Source organism: Lipotes vexillifer, unplaced genomic scaffold (assembly GCF_000442215.2).
Source record: "Lipotes vexillifer unplaced genomic scaffold, Lipotes_vexillifer_v1.1 scaffold1136, whole genome shotgun sequence".
Lineage (NCBI taxonomy): Eukaryota > Metazoa > Chordata > Mammalia > Artiodactyla > Lipotidae > Lipotes > Lipotes vexillifer.
In genome coordinates this window covers 1,785,792-1,800,414 of record NW_006769631.1, presented here as the reverse complement: position 1 = coordinate 1,800,414, position 14,623 = coordinate 1,785,792, and the positions used below count along the sequence as shown (strand labels likewise).

Genomic DNA, 14,623 nt, shown 5'->3' with positions numbered 1-14,623 from the left:
CATTGGCTGAGTCCTCGCCAGGATATAAGAGGAGTATTTCTTCTTCCTATTGGGCTTTGCTATGATCACAGGGCGTGAGAGCTCCCTCTTCTGGTCTCCCAGCTCTATTTAACTGAGTTTATTAATTTTTAAAAAGAGATTTGGCTTTTGCTCCTTTAAGTGTGGCCCTCGGAATGGCAGCCCCCCCATTAGCTGGGAGCTTGTTAGAAATGCAGAATCTCAGGCCCCAGCCTAGTCCCATGGAATCAATCTTCTTTTTAGCGAGGTCCCAGGTGATTTGTATGTACCTTAAAGTCTGAAAAGTGCTGGTCTGGGTGGAGCCTTCTGTTTACAATTCCTGCTTCATGTCTAGGAGCCCCCACAGTCCCAAGGAGGAGAGGTTGGGAAGCAAAGGGTACATATGAGGTTAAGGTCTTCTAATCAATGGCACCTGTGGACTCTAAAACCTAGGGACAGAGGGCAGGAGGCTGAAACCATTGGCCACCCTTGGGGTCAAACACAACTTAGGTGGAGCAGATTTTTATACAGCCCCACCCTCCAATTCGACAAACAGAGGAGGTTCCTATCACTTTTTCTTAAGAAATCCATGTCCCCAGGAAGCAAAACAAATTTAGGGCAGTGCTTCTCCACTCTAATGCACAGAAGGACCTTTTTAGAGCTTTGTAGAAGTCCAATGCCTGGGCCCTGCCCATGGGATTCTGGTTGAATTGGTTTGAGGTGGGGTGGAGGGCTGAATTAAAAAAAATTCTCCTGATATTCTAATGTGCAACTAAAGTTGAACTGCCACCTTAGAAGCTTTCCATTAAGATAGTGGGTTTCCAAATGTGGTGCCCCGAACTGCTGCATGAACATCACCCAGGAACTTGCTACAAAGGCAAATTCTCAGGTCCCACTCTAGACCTACTCAATCATAAACACGGGAGTAGGGTCCAGCAAACAGGGCCTCCAGGTGAGGCTGATATGTTTCAGAACCACATCATAAAGGCAAAAGAAACAGCACAGGATGCAAGCTGAAAGTCCCTTTTGTGGATCTTTCTAATAAACTACAAGTTTCAAAAAGAACTTAAAGGGCTTAATCCATATTCCTATTTATTTAATGTCATGGCCAGCAAGCTTCATAGGGGATTGAGACTGCCTTGGAAAGCTGTCATAGTGCCTGTTCTTTTTTTTTTTTTTTTTTTTTTTTTTTTTGTGGTACGCGGGCCTCTCACTGTTGCGGCCTCTCCCGTTGCGGAGCACAAACTCCGGACGCGCAGGCTCAGCAGCCATGGCTCACGGGCCCAGCCACTCCACAGCATGTGGGATCTTCCCGGACTGGGGCACGAACCTGTGTCCCCTGCATCGTCAGGCGGACTCTCAACCACTGCGCCACTAGGGAAACCCCGCCAGGCAACTTTTAAGAGCCTCGTGCCTTTGTTTTTTTTAATAATTAAAAAAACCCCACATTTATTTATTTATTTATTTACGGCTGCGTTGGGTCTTCGTTGCTGCATGCGGTCTTTCTCTAGTTGTGGCGAGCGGGGGCTACTCTTTGTTGCAGTGCACAGGCTTCTCATTGTGGTGGCTTCTCTTGTTGCAGAGCTCGGGCTCTAGGCACCCGGGCTTTGGTAGTTGTGGCACGCGGGCTCAGTAGTTGTGGCTCACAGGCTCTAGAGTGCAGGCTCAGTAGTTGTGGTGCACGGGGTTCGTTGCTCCGTGGCATGTGGGATCTTCCTGGATCAGGGCTCGAACCCATGTCCCCTGTATTGGCAGGCGGACTCTTTGCGGTATGTGGGCCTCTCACTGTCGCGGCCTCTCCCATTGTGGAGCACAGGCTCCGGACGAGCAGGCTCAGCGGCCATGGCTCACGGGCCCAGCCGCTCCACGGCATGTGGGATCTTCCCAGACCGGGGCACGAACCCGTATCCCCTGCATCGGCAGGCGGACTCTCAACCACTGCGCCACCAGGGAAGCCCACAGGCGGACTCTTAACCACTGTGCCACCAGGGAAGTCCCAGCCTCGTGGCCTTTTGTCTTTATAAGCCCCTGTTTCTCTTCCCCATCAGGGAATACTCTTTCAGGAGTTACCTGAATCTGTGTCTCCCAAGCTACAGTTATTGCAATTGCAATAAGATCCCAAATAAACTTTTTTTTTTCATCCTCCTACATTATTTTTTTGGTTGACACTTCCTACCTGGTCTCATTCTACCTGTGAGGAGAAGCTCCAGGTAGGGAGGGATATTAGGCCCCTTCAAAGACCCCAGTCCACAGACAGAACTGAAAGTGCTACTTAGGTCTCTTTCTCACTTAGGGGCAATATTTAAATTGTTAACAATTTACTAGCCTAAATGGATCGAAGCAGATCTGAAGCGTCCTTGATGGGATAGGCGTTAACTCTTCAATTGTTGTCTCACATGAGTGATCCGTGAGGGGTTGGTTGGCGGGGAGCTCCTGTGGGGTTCAGCGTGTGTTTAAATAGTTCAGCCACTATTTACCAACTGGAACATGGGAACTTTCAAAAATGGTAAGAAAAAAAAGGTTGGAACCAGAATAGCTATAACCATATGTACAAACTAAAATTTGTACTGCTTTGTACCTGCTTCTCCAGCTGATAATGCCACAAAGTCTTTTCCTGTTATAGCCTAGGAACCAGCCTGCTCTGACTTTCTGATGTGAGTTTTGACCTTCATCCTTGCCTGTTGTTCTTGATATACTCTTGGCCTCAATATTTTGAATCATCCCTGCTTCTCTGGGTGGTGCCCATTCTTGGACAGGGACTTTAGTTTTCATTGGAAACTTGTCCTTGAGCCTAACTAGCCCTCCTCACTACCCTACCCACAAACCCCTTTCTGTAGCTTCTGGGATCCCAGGTCAGAGCCATGCCATCCCCTGCTCTTCCTCTAGATGGAGATGGAACAGGATATGATGGAAAGCTGTAGTGAAAAGATGGAAGGATTTGTCCTGGGTGGCTATTCCACTTACCCTACTTCCTAGGGCAAGCCAAACCAACCTGTGGCAGGCAGTGTGCTAGAAGCTACAGGAATTGTGAGGTGATTAAGAAAATATGCAGGCAAAGGCTTCCCTGGTGGCACAGTGGTTGAGAGTTGGCCTGTCGATGCAGGGGACGCGGGTTCTGGGAAGATCCCACATGCCACGGAGAGGCTGAGCCCGTGAGCCATGGCCACTGAGCCTGTGCGTTCGGAGCCTGTGCTCTGTAACGGGAGAGGCCACAACAGTGAGAGGCCCGTGTACTGCAAAAAAACAAACAAAAAAAACAAATAACCCTGTTACTTTATTTCTTTTTTTTGGCCACACTTTTCGGCTTGCAGTATCTTAGTTCCGCGAACAAGGATTGAACCCAAGCCCTCAGCAGTGAAATTCCAGAGTCCTAACCAGTGGACCAGCAGGGAATTGCCTACATTTTTTAAATTAGCATTTGTAAACATTTGATGTGAAGTTATTAGTGAAGTGGCTTATCAATTTTCCACACTGGACCACTGGCTCTTTTCATAGTAGGTACTTGAGTGCCTTATGTCTTCAAAGACAGGGCCCAGATTTGTGCCTAGAAAAAGGGTGAAAATCCCAGCAGGACATTTTACTTTCTGTCACTTGGCCACAGCTGATTCTCAGGCTTACATTCTGATCTATTTTCTCTGGCCACAGTCCTGACCACATTCCCACTCCCCATACCCAAACTTCAAATAGGAGGGAAAAAATTAAGCGGAAGCTTTTCCCCTTCTTTTTAGAGGCAAAAAACTGATGCATCTTAAATTTGAAAACACACAAATGAACAAAACCCTTCAGCCTGTGGCTTTTGCATGCTGCAGGGAATCAAGGTAAAAGGAAGGATCCTGCACTCCTGGGTTGTCAAATTTGGCTACATGTTGGGATCACCTGGGGAGTTAAGGAGGAACGCTTGGGCCCCACCCACAAAGCTTTGTGCTTAGCTGACGTGCAATATAAACGCTTTAAGAGCTCCCCAGGGGATTATACTGTGCAGCAGAATTAAGAGCTATTTACATTCCACTGCAGGGAATCAGGGTAAAAGGAAGGATCCTGCACTCCGGGTTGTCAACTTCGGCTACATGTTGGGATCACCTGGGGAGTTAAGGAAGCAGGAACCCTTGGGCCCCACCCACAAAGCTTTGCGCTTAGCTGACGTGCAATATAGACGCTTTAAGAGCTCCCCAGGGGATTATACTGTGCAGCAGAATTAAGAGCTGGTGATTTACATTCACAGTTCTTTGCTACTCAAAGCCTGGTACAGGAACACAACACGCTCACACCTGTGAGTTTGTCAGACATAGTCTTTGCCCCCTCGCTCGCCTCCCAAATTAGAATCTGCAGTTTAACCAGCTAAGCCTGTTTAACCTCAAGTGATTTGCATTCCTATGCACATTAAAGTTGGAGAAGCTCTGCCCAGGGCTCCTGCCAAGCAAACTGGCCCAATGTGGAAGGAGGTAAAGCACTCAGGAAACAGAGCTCCAAGAATAGGCCCCCAACCGGAGGACGGAAGAGATCTCCTTGCTACAGGCTCTGTGTTGTGGCTCTCAGGGAAATCAGGTAGTGGCCGAGGTGGGCTGAGCCTCAGGGAGCTGGGCAGGACTTCCAAACAGAGCTGCTCTCTGAGCAGAGCAAACAGAGCAAAGAGACTGCTTCTGCAGCGGTGCAAGCGCTGGAGGGGCCGATCAGCTGGATCTGTTTGAACACACCAGTCTGGGTGCTATCCATATTAGCTGCTGTCCCGTTGCATAAGCACACCCCAAACACAGAATCTGCTCGAGCTCCTCTGTGGTGGGAACACTGTGCTCTCAAACAGACTGTAAAACAAAAAATGTTGCTCACCATCCAGTTTTTTTTTTTTTCTTTTTCAGTACGCGGGCCTCTCACTGTTGTGGCCTCTCCCGTTGCGGAGCACAGGCTCAGCGGCCATGGCTCACGGGCCCAGCCGCTCCACGGCAGGTGGGATCTTCCCAGACCGGGGCACGAACCTGCATCCCTTGCATCGGCAGGCGAACTCTCAACCACTGCGCCACCAGGGAAGCCCACCATCCAGTTTTATAAGGATTAAGTCATTTGCCAATGCAGCTGCTGTCCGACAGTGCACCCTATGAGGAATTCAGGATGAAAACCAGAATGAGGCACTCTGTGCTTTGGAAAAACAGGCCCCTTAGACAGATGTGTATCTCAGGAAGAATTTTAATGAGTCTGGATTCTTGCATTTTCCCAAACAGAAAAAGCACTAAAATAATTAACTGAGATATCTGTTCCTTGTGACCTTTCACTGAGATGTATGCTTGACAGCATGTATTCCCTAGACAAAATCATATGTGTACTGGCTTCTCCTCTATCTCTGTGGAGCAGCTCTCTCAGAGAGAGCTCTCTCTTCTGGGCTATAGTCCTCAGTAAAACCCAATCTACCAGCTCTTATGTTGTGTGTTTTTCTTTCAGTTGATGAGACAAAACTCAAAACTCTTTCCTGTGTGTGGTTGCAGATGTTCAATCCCTTACCCACTCACCCACTCCTTGGAGACAAGTTACTAAGAACATTATTTTAGAAGGAAAACTGTATAGACGAGCAGTTCCCACTTTCCTTTTTAGGTGTGTTGGATATTTGCCAGTTCTCCCCCATATTCACTCTCAGTCCTTCTCAATGCTGTCCTGAGACCTGAGAAGCTGACCTTCTTCCACCAGCTTCCAGTTGAGTCATGTTGACTTAAAGAAAAACACACAACATAAGAGTTGTGAGTTTACGTTTTGTTCAGGGTCTTGCTGAGGACTAGAGACCAGGAGACAGCCTCTCAGTAGCTCTGATGAACTTCTCTGAAGAGGTGGGGGGGAACCAGTTCATATATGGTTTTTTCCTTTTCTTTTGGCTAGGAAATACATGTAGCCAAGCATACATCATGGTAAAAGACTACTGCTAATCACAAAGAACAGATATCTCAAGTTAATAATTTCATTGCTTTTCTATGTAGGGGAAGATGCAAGAATCTGGGGCCATTGAAATTCTTCCTGAGATATACATTTAACTATCTAGGGGCCTGTTTATCCAAAGCACAGAGTGCCTTATCCTTTTTTCATCCTGAATTCCTCTCAGGGTGCAGAGTGCAGTGGGTTGCAACTTAACCCTTATATAATTGGGTGATGAGAGATACTCTTTGTTCACAGTTGGGCCAGTGGCAGGTCCTGGCAGGAGATCAAAGGGAGAGTCAAGAAACTTATTACCCCAGCTCACTGTGTGCTGGACCCTGGGGTTGGGCATGCCCCTGAAGTGAAGGCCACAGCTTCTGTCAGGTAGCCTGCTCCTAGGGGTGGTAATAGTTTCCAAATATCACTATCCCTGGGGTTTTGTACCACCCCATATTGTGTTTTCTTAACAATTACACTTTTGTGTGTGTGTGGTGGGGGGGCACACCACGAGGCATATGGGATCTTATTTCCACGACCAGGGATCAAACCTGCGCCCCCTGCAGTGAAAGCACAGAGCCTTAACCACTGGACCACTGGGGAAGTCCCCAATTACACTTTTTATATGTTGCCGCTTGAACCCTCCTCATTTATGCTGTGCCGTTGGTTTCTCTTCCATCGCATCAATAGCTCTCTGGTGCCAGGATCCATTCTCTCTTTCCATCCTTGGTGGCTGGGGCATTGACAAAGAACCTGGGGTGGTTCAGACGACTGGCACAGAGCCTCAGTGCACGGATGAGCATCCCTCCTACTGAAACATCAGTTGGCAACATGCTGAGGCCTGGCACTAGGATGCATGTACCAGAGGGCAACCAGGACAGCTACCTGGCCCCTTGACACAGCAGCTTGCACGTGTCCTCCAATGGCAGCAGGTGGTCTTTACGGCATTGGCTCCACACCCTCCAGGTTCTCTGATGCTGTCGACAGAAGACATTTGCTCCTACACGGACTAGGCAGTCTCCTGATGTGACTTCAGCCCTTCTTCAAGCAGTCTCTCTATCCCCAAACCTACTCCTCCAGGATTCCACATATTGGCAAATAGTACCATTGTTCACCCACTGGGTGAGACTTGTTAGAAATCACCCATAAGATAAAAGCGCTGGAAGCTGTGGGAAGGTAGAGTTTTGTATGCCTGTGGGCTGGGAATAAGGCTGGTTGTGGTGGTGATGGGGGAAGAGACTGTCGTGGAACAGAGCCTTCCTGAGCATCTGGTTCCCCTTGTTGAAAGTGGAACCAGGGAGTAATGAGTGGTCCCCTTAACAGCTCCTTCTGGCCAGCCTGGTCACTATTTTGACTCCTGGCTTTGTCACCGGAAAGAGACCCACACCGGCACAGAGGCTAACCTACTTTCTCTTTTTGTTCCCACGCCACAATCTGCTAATCTATTGCCACAGCCGTGCTTGCTTAATAGAAAGGAAGGCAGAAGGCCACATAAGCAAAACCGAAGAACCGGCCCGAGCCAGAAAGGCCCAAGATGGCAAAAGTCAACTCTCCTGAACCGGTTCTAGCCTGACCACGAGGGCAACACCTGTGCAGATGAGATGGAAGTGTGTGAAAGTTGCCTTTGCTTCATTACCATGCTAGGATCGCTGCCCAAAGTGGAGACTTGCACTTTGCTAGGCACAACTAGTGCTGAGTGCAAGGGAGCCCAGAGGAATGCTCTTGCTCCTGCTGTTTCTGGAAATCTCCACCTCTTCCCCCAAATTCTGATGGCACACCCACCTCTTACCCCTTAAAAGTTGCAGGCTTCCCTCCCTCAAGGGGAAGGGGGCTTCAGAACAGGAGCTCTCCCCTCCTTATTCCTTGATCAACAAATAAAGTTTCTGCTCTGCTGAAACTGGTCTCATTCTATTGAGCCAGTAGCACCTAGCAAGGAAAGACCCATTTGGGGTCCACCCAAGCAGCTGGGGATAAGAAATAGCTCTGATATCATTCTTCTCTGTGGGGAGGGAGCCCTGGAGGGAAGCCCTGCACACACATGGGGAGGGGTGTAGGAAAACAGGACAAGACTGATAGAGATCTGGGGCACGAACAGAAGGCAGGCGTCCAGCGGGTTAGGTTAGGTGGGGAGTGTGGGGGACAAGCCTACGGGCTGGGCTCAGCGGCCGCCCAGAAAGGCACTAGGGCCCGGGAGAAGCCGAGACGTTGGCCCTCCCTGCTTCCTAGAGGGGCCTAGAGGCCCGGAGCGGCATGCGCGTGCGCGATACGGGCCAGCGGAGATCCCGGGAAGGGGGCTGGCGTGAGGCGGGTCGTGCAGTCCGGGGATGGAGAGTCTCGCAACAGCGGGCGTCGGTGAGTGGGGCAACAGGGGGCGTCTGGGGCTGCCGTGCGGGCGCGGGGTTCCCGGGGGATGGCGGGTGAGGCTTGGCCTGGAGGCTGCGCCCGGGCGGGGGTCTGGCCTGTGGGCCCGCCCCGCCCCGCCCCGCCCCGCCCCGGTGAGGGCGTATCTGCCTGCGCTTCGCTGCCCGGGGCGCGAATTTGGAGTAATGGTTTCTGTGTTTTATCACTTCTCCCAATTATGCAAACAAAGCGTATTCATTACAGGTAATTAGATGACGCGGGTGAGCGTAAGAAAAGTAAAAGTAACTGCAGTCCGTTAATGTTTTTGTCTGGAGGTTTCCTGACCTTTTAAAATTTGTGCATGATTATGCAAACTCTTATACGTATATGTAAATTTTAAACTACGAAACAGGATCCTACTATTGCTTTAAAATTTTCTAGTATTGTAATAAAACAGTATTGTGATAATATATGCATAACATTTACCATATGATACATAAAAATTTACCATTTTAACCATTTAAAGTGTATAATTCAGTAGCATTAAGTACATTCATACTGTTGCTTCTTGAAAATTACATCTTCAACTTACGGAATGCATTTGTTCCTTTATTGGTTAAAATTGATGCCAGCATTATGACACCACTGACATATATATTTGCAAGTGTAATTAAAATAAAACATTTTGTTTGCAGTTTATTTCGTATAATACACATTACATGAATCTGTAAATGCTGAGCAAGTGACGTTTGTGCAGAAAAATAGCAAATTCTTTATTAGGGTGATTATTTCTGTTTTCAAAATAAAAGAGTAGTGTCTGTAAAATGCAGTTTTTAAACACAAGTAACAGCACTAACCTAAAACCACTCTACTGTCATCTGACATATAGGCTTAAGAAATAAGAAAATGGTCTCCTTCCTAAGTTAAGAGTGGTGGCAAGGAAAAGAACACCATCCTCTTTCAAACTGTTTGCAGGTCTGTCACCAACCAGGGTTCTTGGCCTCCTTAATCAATAGAAATTGTGAAGTGGCCTGACAAGAAATTCAGGCAAGGCAGCAGGAGGGAGTGAAAACAAGTAACAGGTTCCCTTGCTTGCTCCCTGAAGTGGGGGGGTTCTTACTTGGGATGAGGGTAGGGGTAGGTCTGGGGGTCCCAAATAAGGGGTGGCTTTGGTGGTCTACCCACCCTTGATGGTGCTGTGTGCAGGGTACATGGGCTATACTCTGCTTTTGCTCCCAGCTCCTCAGAAGTGGCGGTTGGGTTTTTGGTCTTTTTGTATCTTGTTGTTCATAACTTGCCCCAGCTTTAGTCCCTTATAGTTTCTTTGTGTTTTGTTGGTGGAGATGTTTGTCCAGGTGCAGGCACTGCAGCAAAGGGTCCCAGGTCCCAGCCTGTCTCACTTCCAAACTGAAAACGCCTTAATGTTAGGTTGCTTATTTTGCAAGGAAGTAATTTGCTTAGGGATTTAAGGGAGTTTCCATTTGTTATACTCATGTGTATATGTGTGCATTTTCAGGGACTGACAGATGAGGCTGCTCTTGCATGTTGTTCTCAATGCTGAAGAAAGGCAGACAAATTTTGGTTTAAAAATAAGCCAAAAAGATGGGATTGTTTTGAAGATAAACCTCTATATGTACTTATAAGGAAGGGAAACTGACAGAAACATGAAAAATAGTAGCTATGCCAAGGTTAAGTTTTCTGTGGCTCTGGTATCCAGGAAGTATTAGTGCATGAGCATTCTATGCTGTCATTCTCCAGAGAAAAAATACAGAAAATGTAGTAAAATATAAGTGATTTTACTTTGCAATCTTCAGTATTTTTAATATCAGAAACTGTCTGAAAGAGGTCCCTTAGGTGAGTCCTCATGTGCCCTAGACTGAATTTTTGAGCTTATACTTTTTCTTCCTTGATATTAGGCCTCTTATCCTCCTTCCTTGTTTTATTATACTACATAAGACCTGTTGCTGTCTTTATTTCATTGTCTGTCTTCTCATAAGCTACTCAAGGCCTTGCTTTTTGTCTGCTTTATTCACTGCAGAGACCTTAGTGCCTAGGACATAGTAGGTGCTCAGTAAATATTTGTTAAATTAATGAAAGAGAATACAAATTGGAAATGATAAGCATTGACAGTATTCAGTGCCCTTATTGCCAAGTTAATCCATAATATCTAGACATTAATATTTCTAGATAGAAACAAACACAGTAACAACTCAGACTTCTTCAGTTTAAAAACCTTTTTATTTTGGGACTTCCCTGGTGGTCCAGTGATTAAGACTCAGTGCTCCAATGCGGGGGGCACGGGTTCAATCCCTGGACAGGGAACTAAGATCCCGCATGCTGCATGGTGTGGCCAAAAAAAAAAAAAACTTTTTATTTTGACTAATTGTAGACTCACAGAGGGTGTCCGAACTTTACAGATTTCCCTTATATCTTTACCTGTTTTACCTAAAGGTAGTATCTTGCATAGCCATAGTATAGTCATCAAACTTAAGAAATTTACAGGGTCCAATACTGTTAATTAAACTGCTGATTTATTTAGGGTTCATCACTGTCTCACTAATGTTCTTTTTCTGTTCCAGGATCCAATCTAGAATCCCTCATTCCATTTAATTGTCATGTCTTCTTGTTCTCCTTCAGTCTGTGACAGTTCCTCAGTTTTACTTGTTTTTCACGATCTTGACACTTTTGAAGTATTTTATATTTGTAATTTTAGAATGACCCTCTCGATTTGGTTGTCAGATGTTCTCCTGCTTAGATTGAGGATGATGTCAATATGTCTTCTTACTAGTGATACTACTTTTGATCCAGTATTTCTGCCAAGTTTCATCACTGTAAAGTTGCTGTCTTTCCTTTGTAATTAGTAATTATTTTGAGGAAGACATTTTGAGACTTTGCATAGAAATATCCTTTCTCCTCAACTTTCAGCCACTAATTAGCGTTTCTTGGTGGATCTTGTCTTTAGCAGTTATTATTGTGATGTTCTTCTAGGTGCCTTTCATTTCATTTTTTCTTCTACATTTATTAACTGGAATTCATTGTGAGGAATAGTTGTGCCTTTTCTCCCTTTTGTTTATTTACTTAATTATATCAGTTACATCAGTGTGTGATGTTCAGTGTTTATTCTGGGGGTTTATTGCATGTATTGTTATTTATTTTGTGGCTTAAGTTATTCTGATTTTGGCCATTGGAAGCTCTTTCAAGTTGGCTCCTGTTTCCCCTTACATGCTTCCATCCTGTTGTGTGTCTTTCTCTGATTGTCAGGCACCACAAGTTACTCATCTTGTATTTTTACCTCCCCCAGCCCTGGAATCAACCATTTCTTCAAGGATTCCTGGTTTCATTCATTGTAGAGTGGTACTTAGAAACCAAATTTTGGGCACTAGGTTGAGCTTAGTTTTTAATTTTCAGATTGGTATAAATATTATTTTAACATTTTAAATGTGTACTAGAAGCAATCTTTCTTTAAAAAGATTTTTTTTAATTGAAGTATAGTTGATTTACAGTGTTGCACCAATCTCTGCTGTACAGCAGAGTGACTCAGTTAAACACATGCAGACTTCTCTTTTAAAAATATTCTTTTCCATTATGGTTCATCACAGGATATTGAATATATTTCCCTCTGCTCTACAGTGGGACCTTGTTGTTTATCCGTCCTATATATAATCGTTTACATCTGCTAATCCCAAACTCCCAGTCCTTCCATCCCCCAGCCCCCTCCCCCTTGGCAACCACAAGCCTGTTCTCTATGTCTCTGAGTCTGTTTCTGTTTGTAGATAGGTTCATTTGTGCCATATATTAGATTCCACATATAAGTGATATCATATGATATTCGTTTCTCTTTCTGACTTACTTAACTTAGTATGATAATCTCTAGTTGCATCCATGTTGTTGCAAATGGCATTATTTCGTAGAAGCAATCTTTCTTTAGTGGCAATTGCCTTAGAAACTTATTTGCTTACTATCAGTGTATAAAGTAAATCTTATGTACACTCTCACTGGGCAGGAAAAACATGAGAACAAGAGACTACTTAATGAGGATTTTAAAAGGAAATCAAAATTACATTGCATATAAGATGATAAAGCAAAATGACAGAAAGAAGAAAATGCCCCTGAAAAATGCCCGCATGATTGCTTGGGATTTCCCCTGTTCTTTACGTGGGCCTCTCACTGCTGTGGCCTCCCCCGTCGCGGAGCACAGGCCCTGGACGCGCAGGCCCAGCGGCCATGGCTCACGGGCCCAGCCGGTCCGCGGCTTGTGGGATCCTCCCGGATGAGGGCACGACCCCACGTCCCCTGCATCGGCAGGCGGACTCTCAACCACTGCGCCACCAGGGAAGCCCCTCCGCTGTTCTTTTGAAAGCCATTTTCATTTGGGAATGAAACTGGGCGGAGGGATGAAGCTCTGGGGGAGAAGAGGCCTGCTCCATCTCAGGTTGTTCCCCAGGCCTGGGGGCTCCCATTTGTGGTATAATCTTAACAAGTTGATGAATGAAGCTTTTCTTCTGTCCTCAGAAGCTAGCTGGGACCTGGAAGGAACCCTGAGGCATTAGGATACCTGAATTTAATTAGCAGTTTCAGCTCATTGGCCCCATCTCTTTACTATGCTGTGGGGCTTTCATTCAGGCTTCGAAAAGCCCAAGAGGTCATTAACTTTTTTTTTTAAAAAGAATGGCTTTCTTTTTTTTTTTTTTTAATTTTTTTTGGCTGTGTCGGGTCTTAGTTGCGACATGTGGGATCTTTGTCTCAGCATGTAGGAATTGTGGTGCACGGGCTCCTCTCTAGTTGTGGTGCTCAGGCTCCATGGCGCGTGGGCTCTCTAGTTGTGGCGTGTGGGCTTAGTTGCCCTGCGGCATGTGAGATCTTAGTTCCTTGACCAGGGATTGAACCATCGTCCCCTGCATTAGAAGGCGGATTCTTTAACACTGGGCCTGGCGTGTGGGCTTAGTTGCCCTGCGGCATGTGAGATCTTAGTTCCTTGACCAGGGATTGAACCATCGTCCCCTGCATTAGAAGGCGGATTCTTTAACACTGGGCCACCGGGGAAGTCCCAGGAAGTCCCTAACTTTTATCCATGTTCATGGTTGCAGGGGCTGGGCTCAGAGGGCTGGAATCTTTTGCCATATTCACAGGCAGTTGCCCTCATTTTTCTGTTGGTCCGTCTTCTCATCACCTCTTTACAAATACTTCACTGACCTCTTCGTACATTTCTGTAGCAGCTGCTTCAGAACAGGTCAGCTTGGAGGCTTATGTTTGGTGCTGATTTCCCTGTGGGTCTTAATTTCCTGAGATAGGTCAGTGCCATTTACATTTCCCGCTGGGTGCGTTTCTTCAAAATATTTCTCTCTGGTCTCCAGTTCATTCTGTTGCGTCTCACTCCCGGATTTCTCTGCAACTGAGTGTCTTTCTCTTCCCCAGTCTTTCTGCAAGTTTGGCTGGGAAAGTCTCTCGCCTCTTTCTCTGACTCTCAGCTCCCTCCTGAGCAGCTCCCGTTGGTGCTGCTGCGGCTCAGCAAGGCTGGAGCCTGCCCCTGCCGCTCCGGAGGCACCTTTCCTCTTCAGCCTCCCGTTGTTGTGTCTTCAAGTCTCTTTTTATAGGCCTTCAGTTATGTATCTTATCACTTCTCAGTTTTCCTTTGCTTTTGTTTTCTCTGTGTATTTTTTTTCCTTGCCCCACCCGCTTCTTTCACAGCAAAGTTTCATTTCTCTGCCAGAACTTCAGCAGCTTCCAAAGTAGTTCTTCAATTGATTCTCCATCCCCTTGTAGCAGCACTGCAGTTTCTTTTATCCGAGTGATGACAGGCTTTCTGGTGTGAGCCTTCTTCCCATCTCAGTTTACGGTTGTCTCTATTTTGTCAGTCCTAACAGTGCTCACTGAGTCCAGGAAACATTGCCTAGGTATTGGTTTGTAGCAAATATAGGAGATGATGGCCTCTGTTTTAATCGTGGATGAAGGTAGTGATTTTTTAAAAATTTGCTTAACCGTGGTGGGAGACAGTGTTCCATGCCCTCAGGGAAAGCTAGCCATCATCCGTGATTTGGTACACAGAGCAGTGGGGCCAGTTTGCAACAGGTGCCAAGGCCTGCTGTCCGTATAATTTTCATATATAGTCTGAGGTATGGGTCTAACTTCATTCTTTTGTATGAGTACATCCAGTTGTCCCAGCACCATTTGTTGAAAAGTCTCTTTTGCCTTTAAGTGGTCTTGGGACTTCCGTCTACAATATGTTGACTGTAGATGTATCAGTTTACTTCTGGACTTTTAATCTATTTCACTGATATATGTCTATTCTTATGCCAGTATCACACTGTCTTGATGAGTGCTGCTTTGTCAAATGTTTTGAAATTGTGAAGTGTGAATCTTTCAGCTTTTTTTTTTTTTTTTTTTGGCTGTGCCC

General features: G+C 46.1%; 1 protein-coding gene across 1 annotated transcript in view; it reads left to right on the top strand.

Moving 5' to 3' along the window:
• The first annotated feature begins 8,213 nt into the window (after positions 1-8,213).
• The window catches only part of LOC103086762 (putative zinc finger protein 852), a 13,868-nt gene continuing 7,458 nt past the window's right edge, over positions 8,214-14,623 (top strand). Inside the window, 1 exon segment of the mRNA XM_082931371.1 lies at positions 8,214-8,493. Within this exon segment, the coding sequence (XP_082787497.1) occupies positions 8,214-8,493 (280 nt within the window).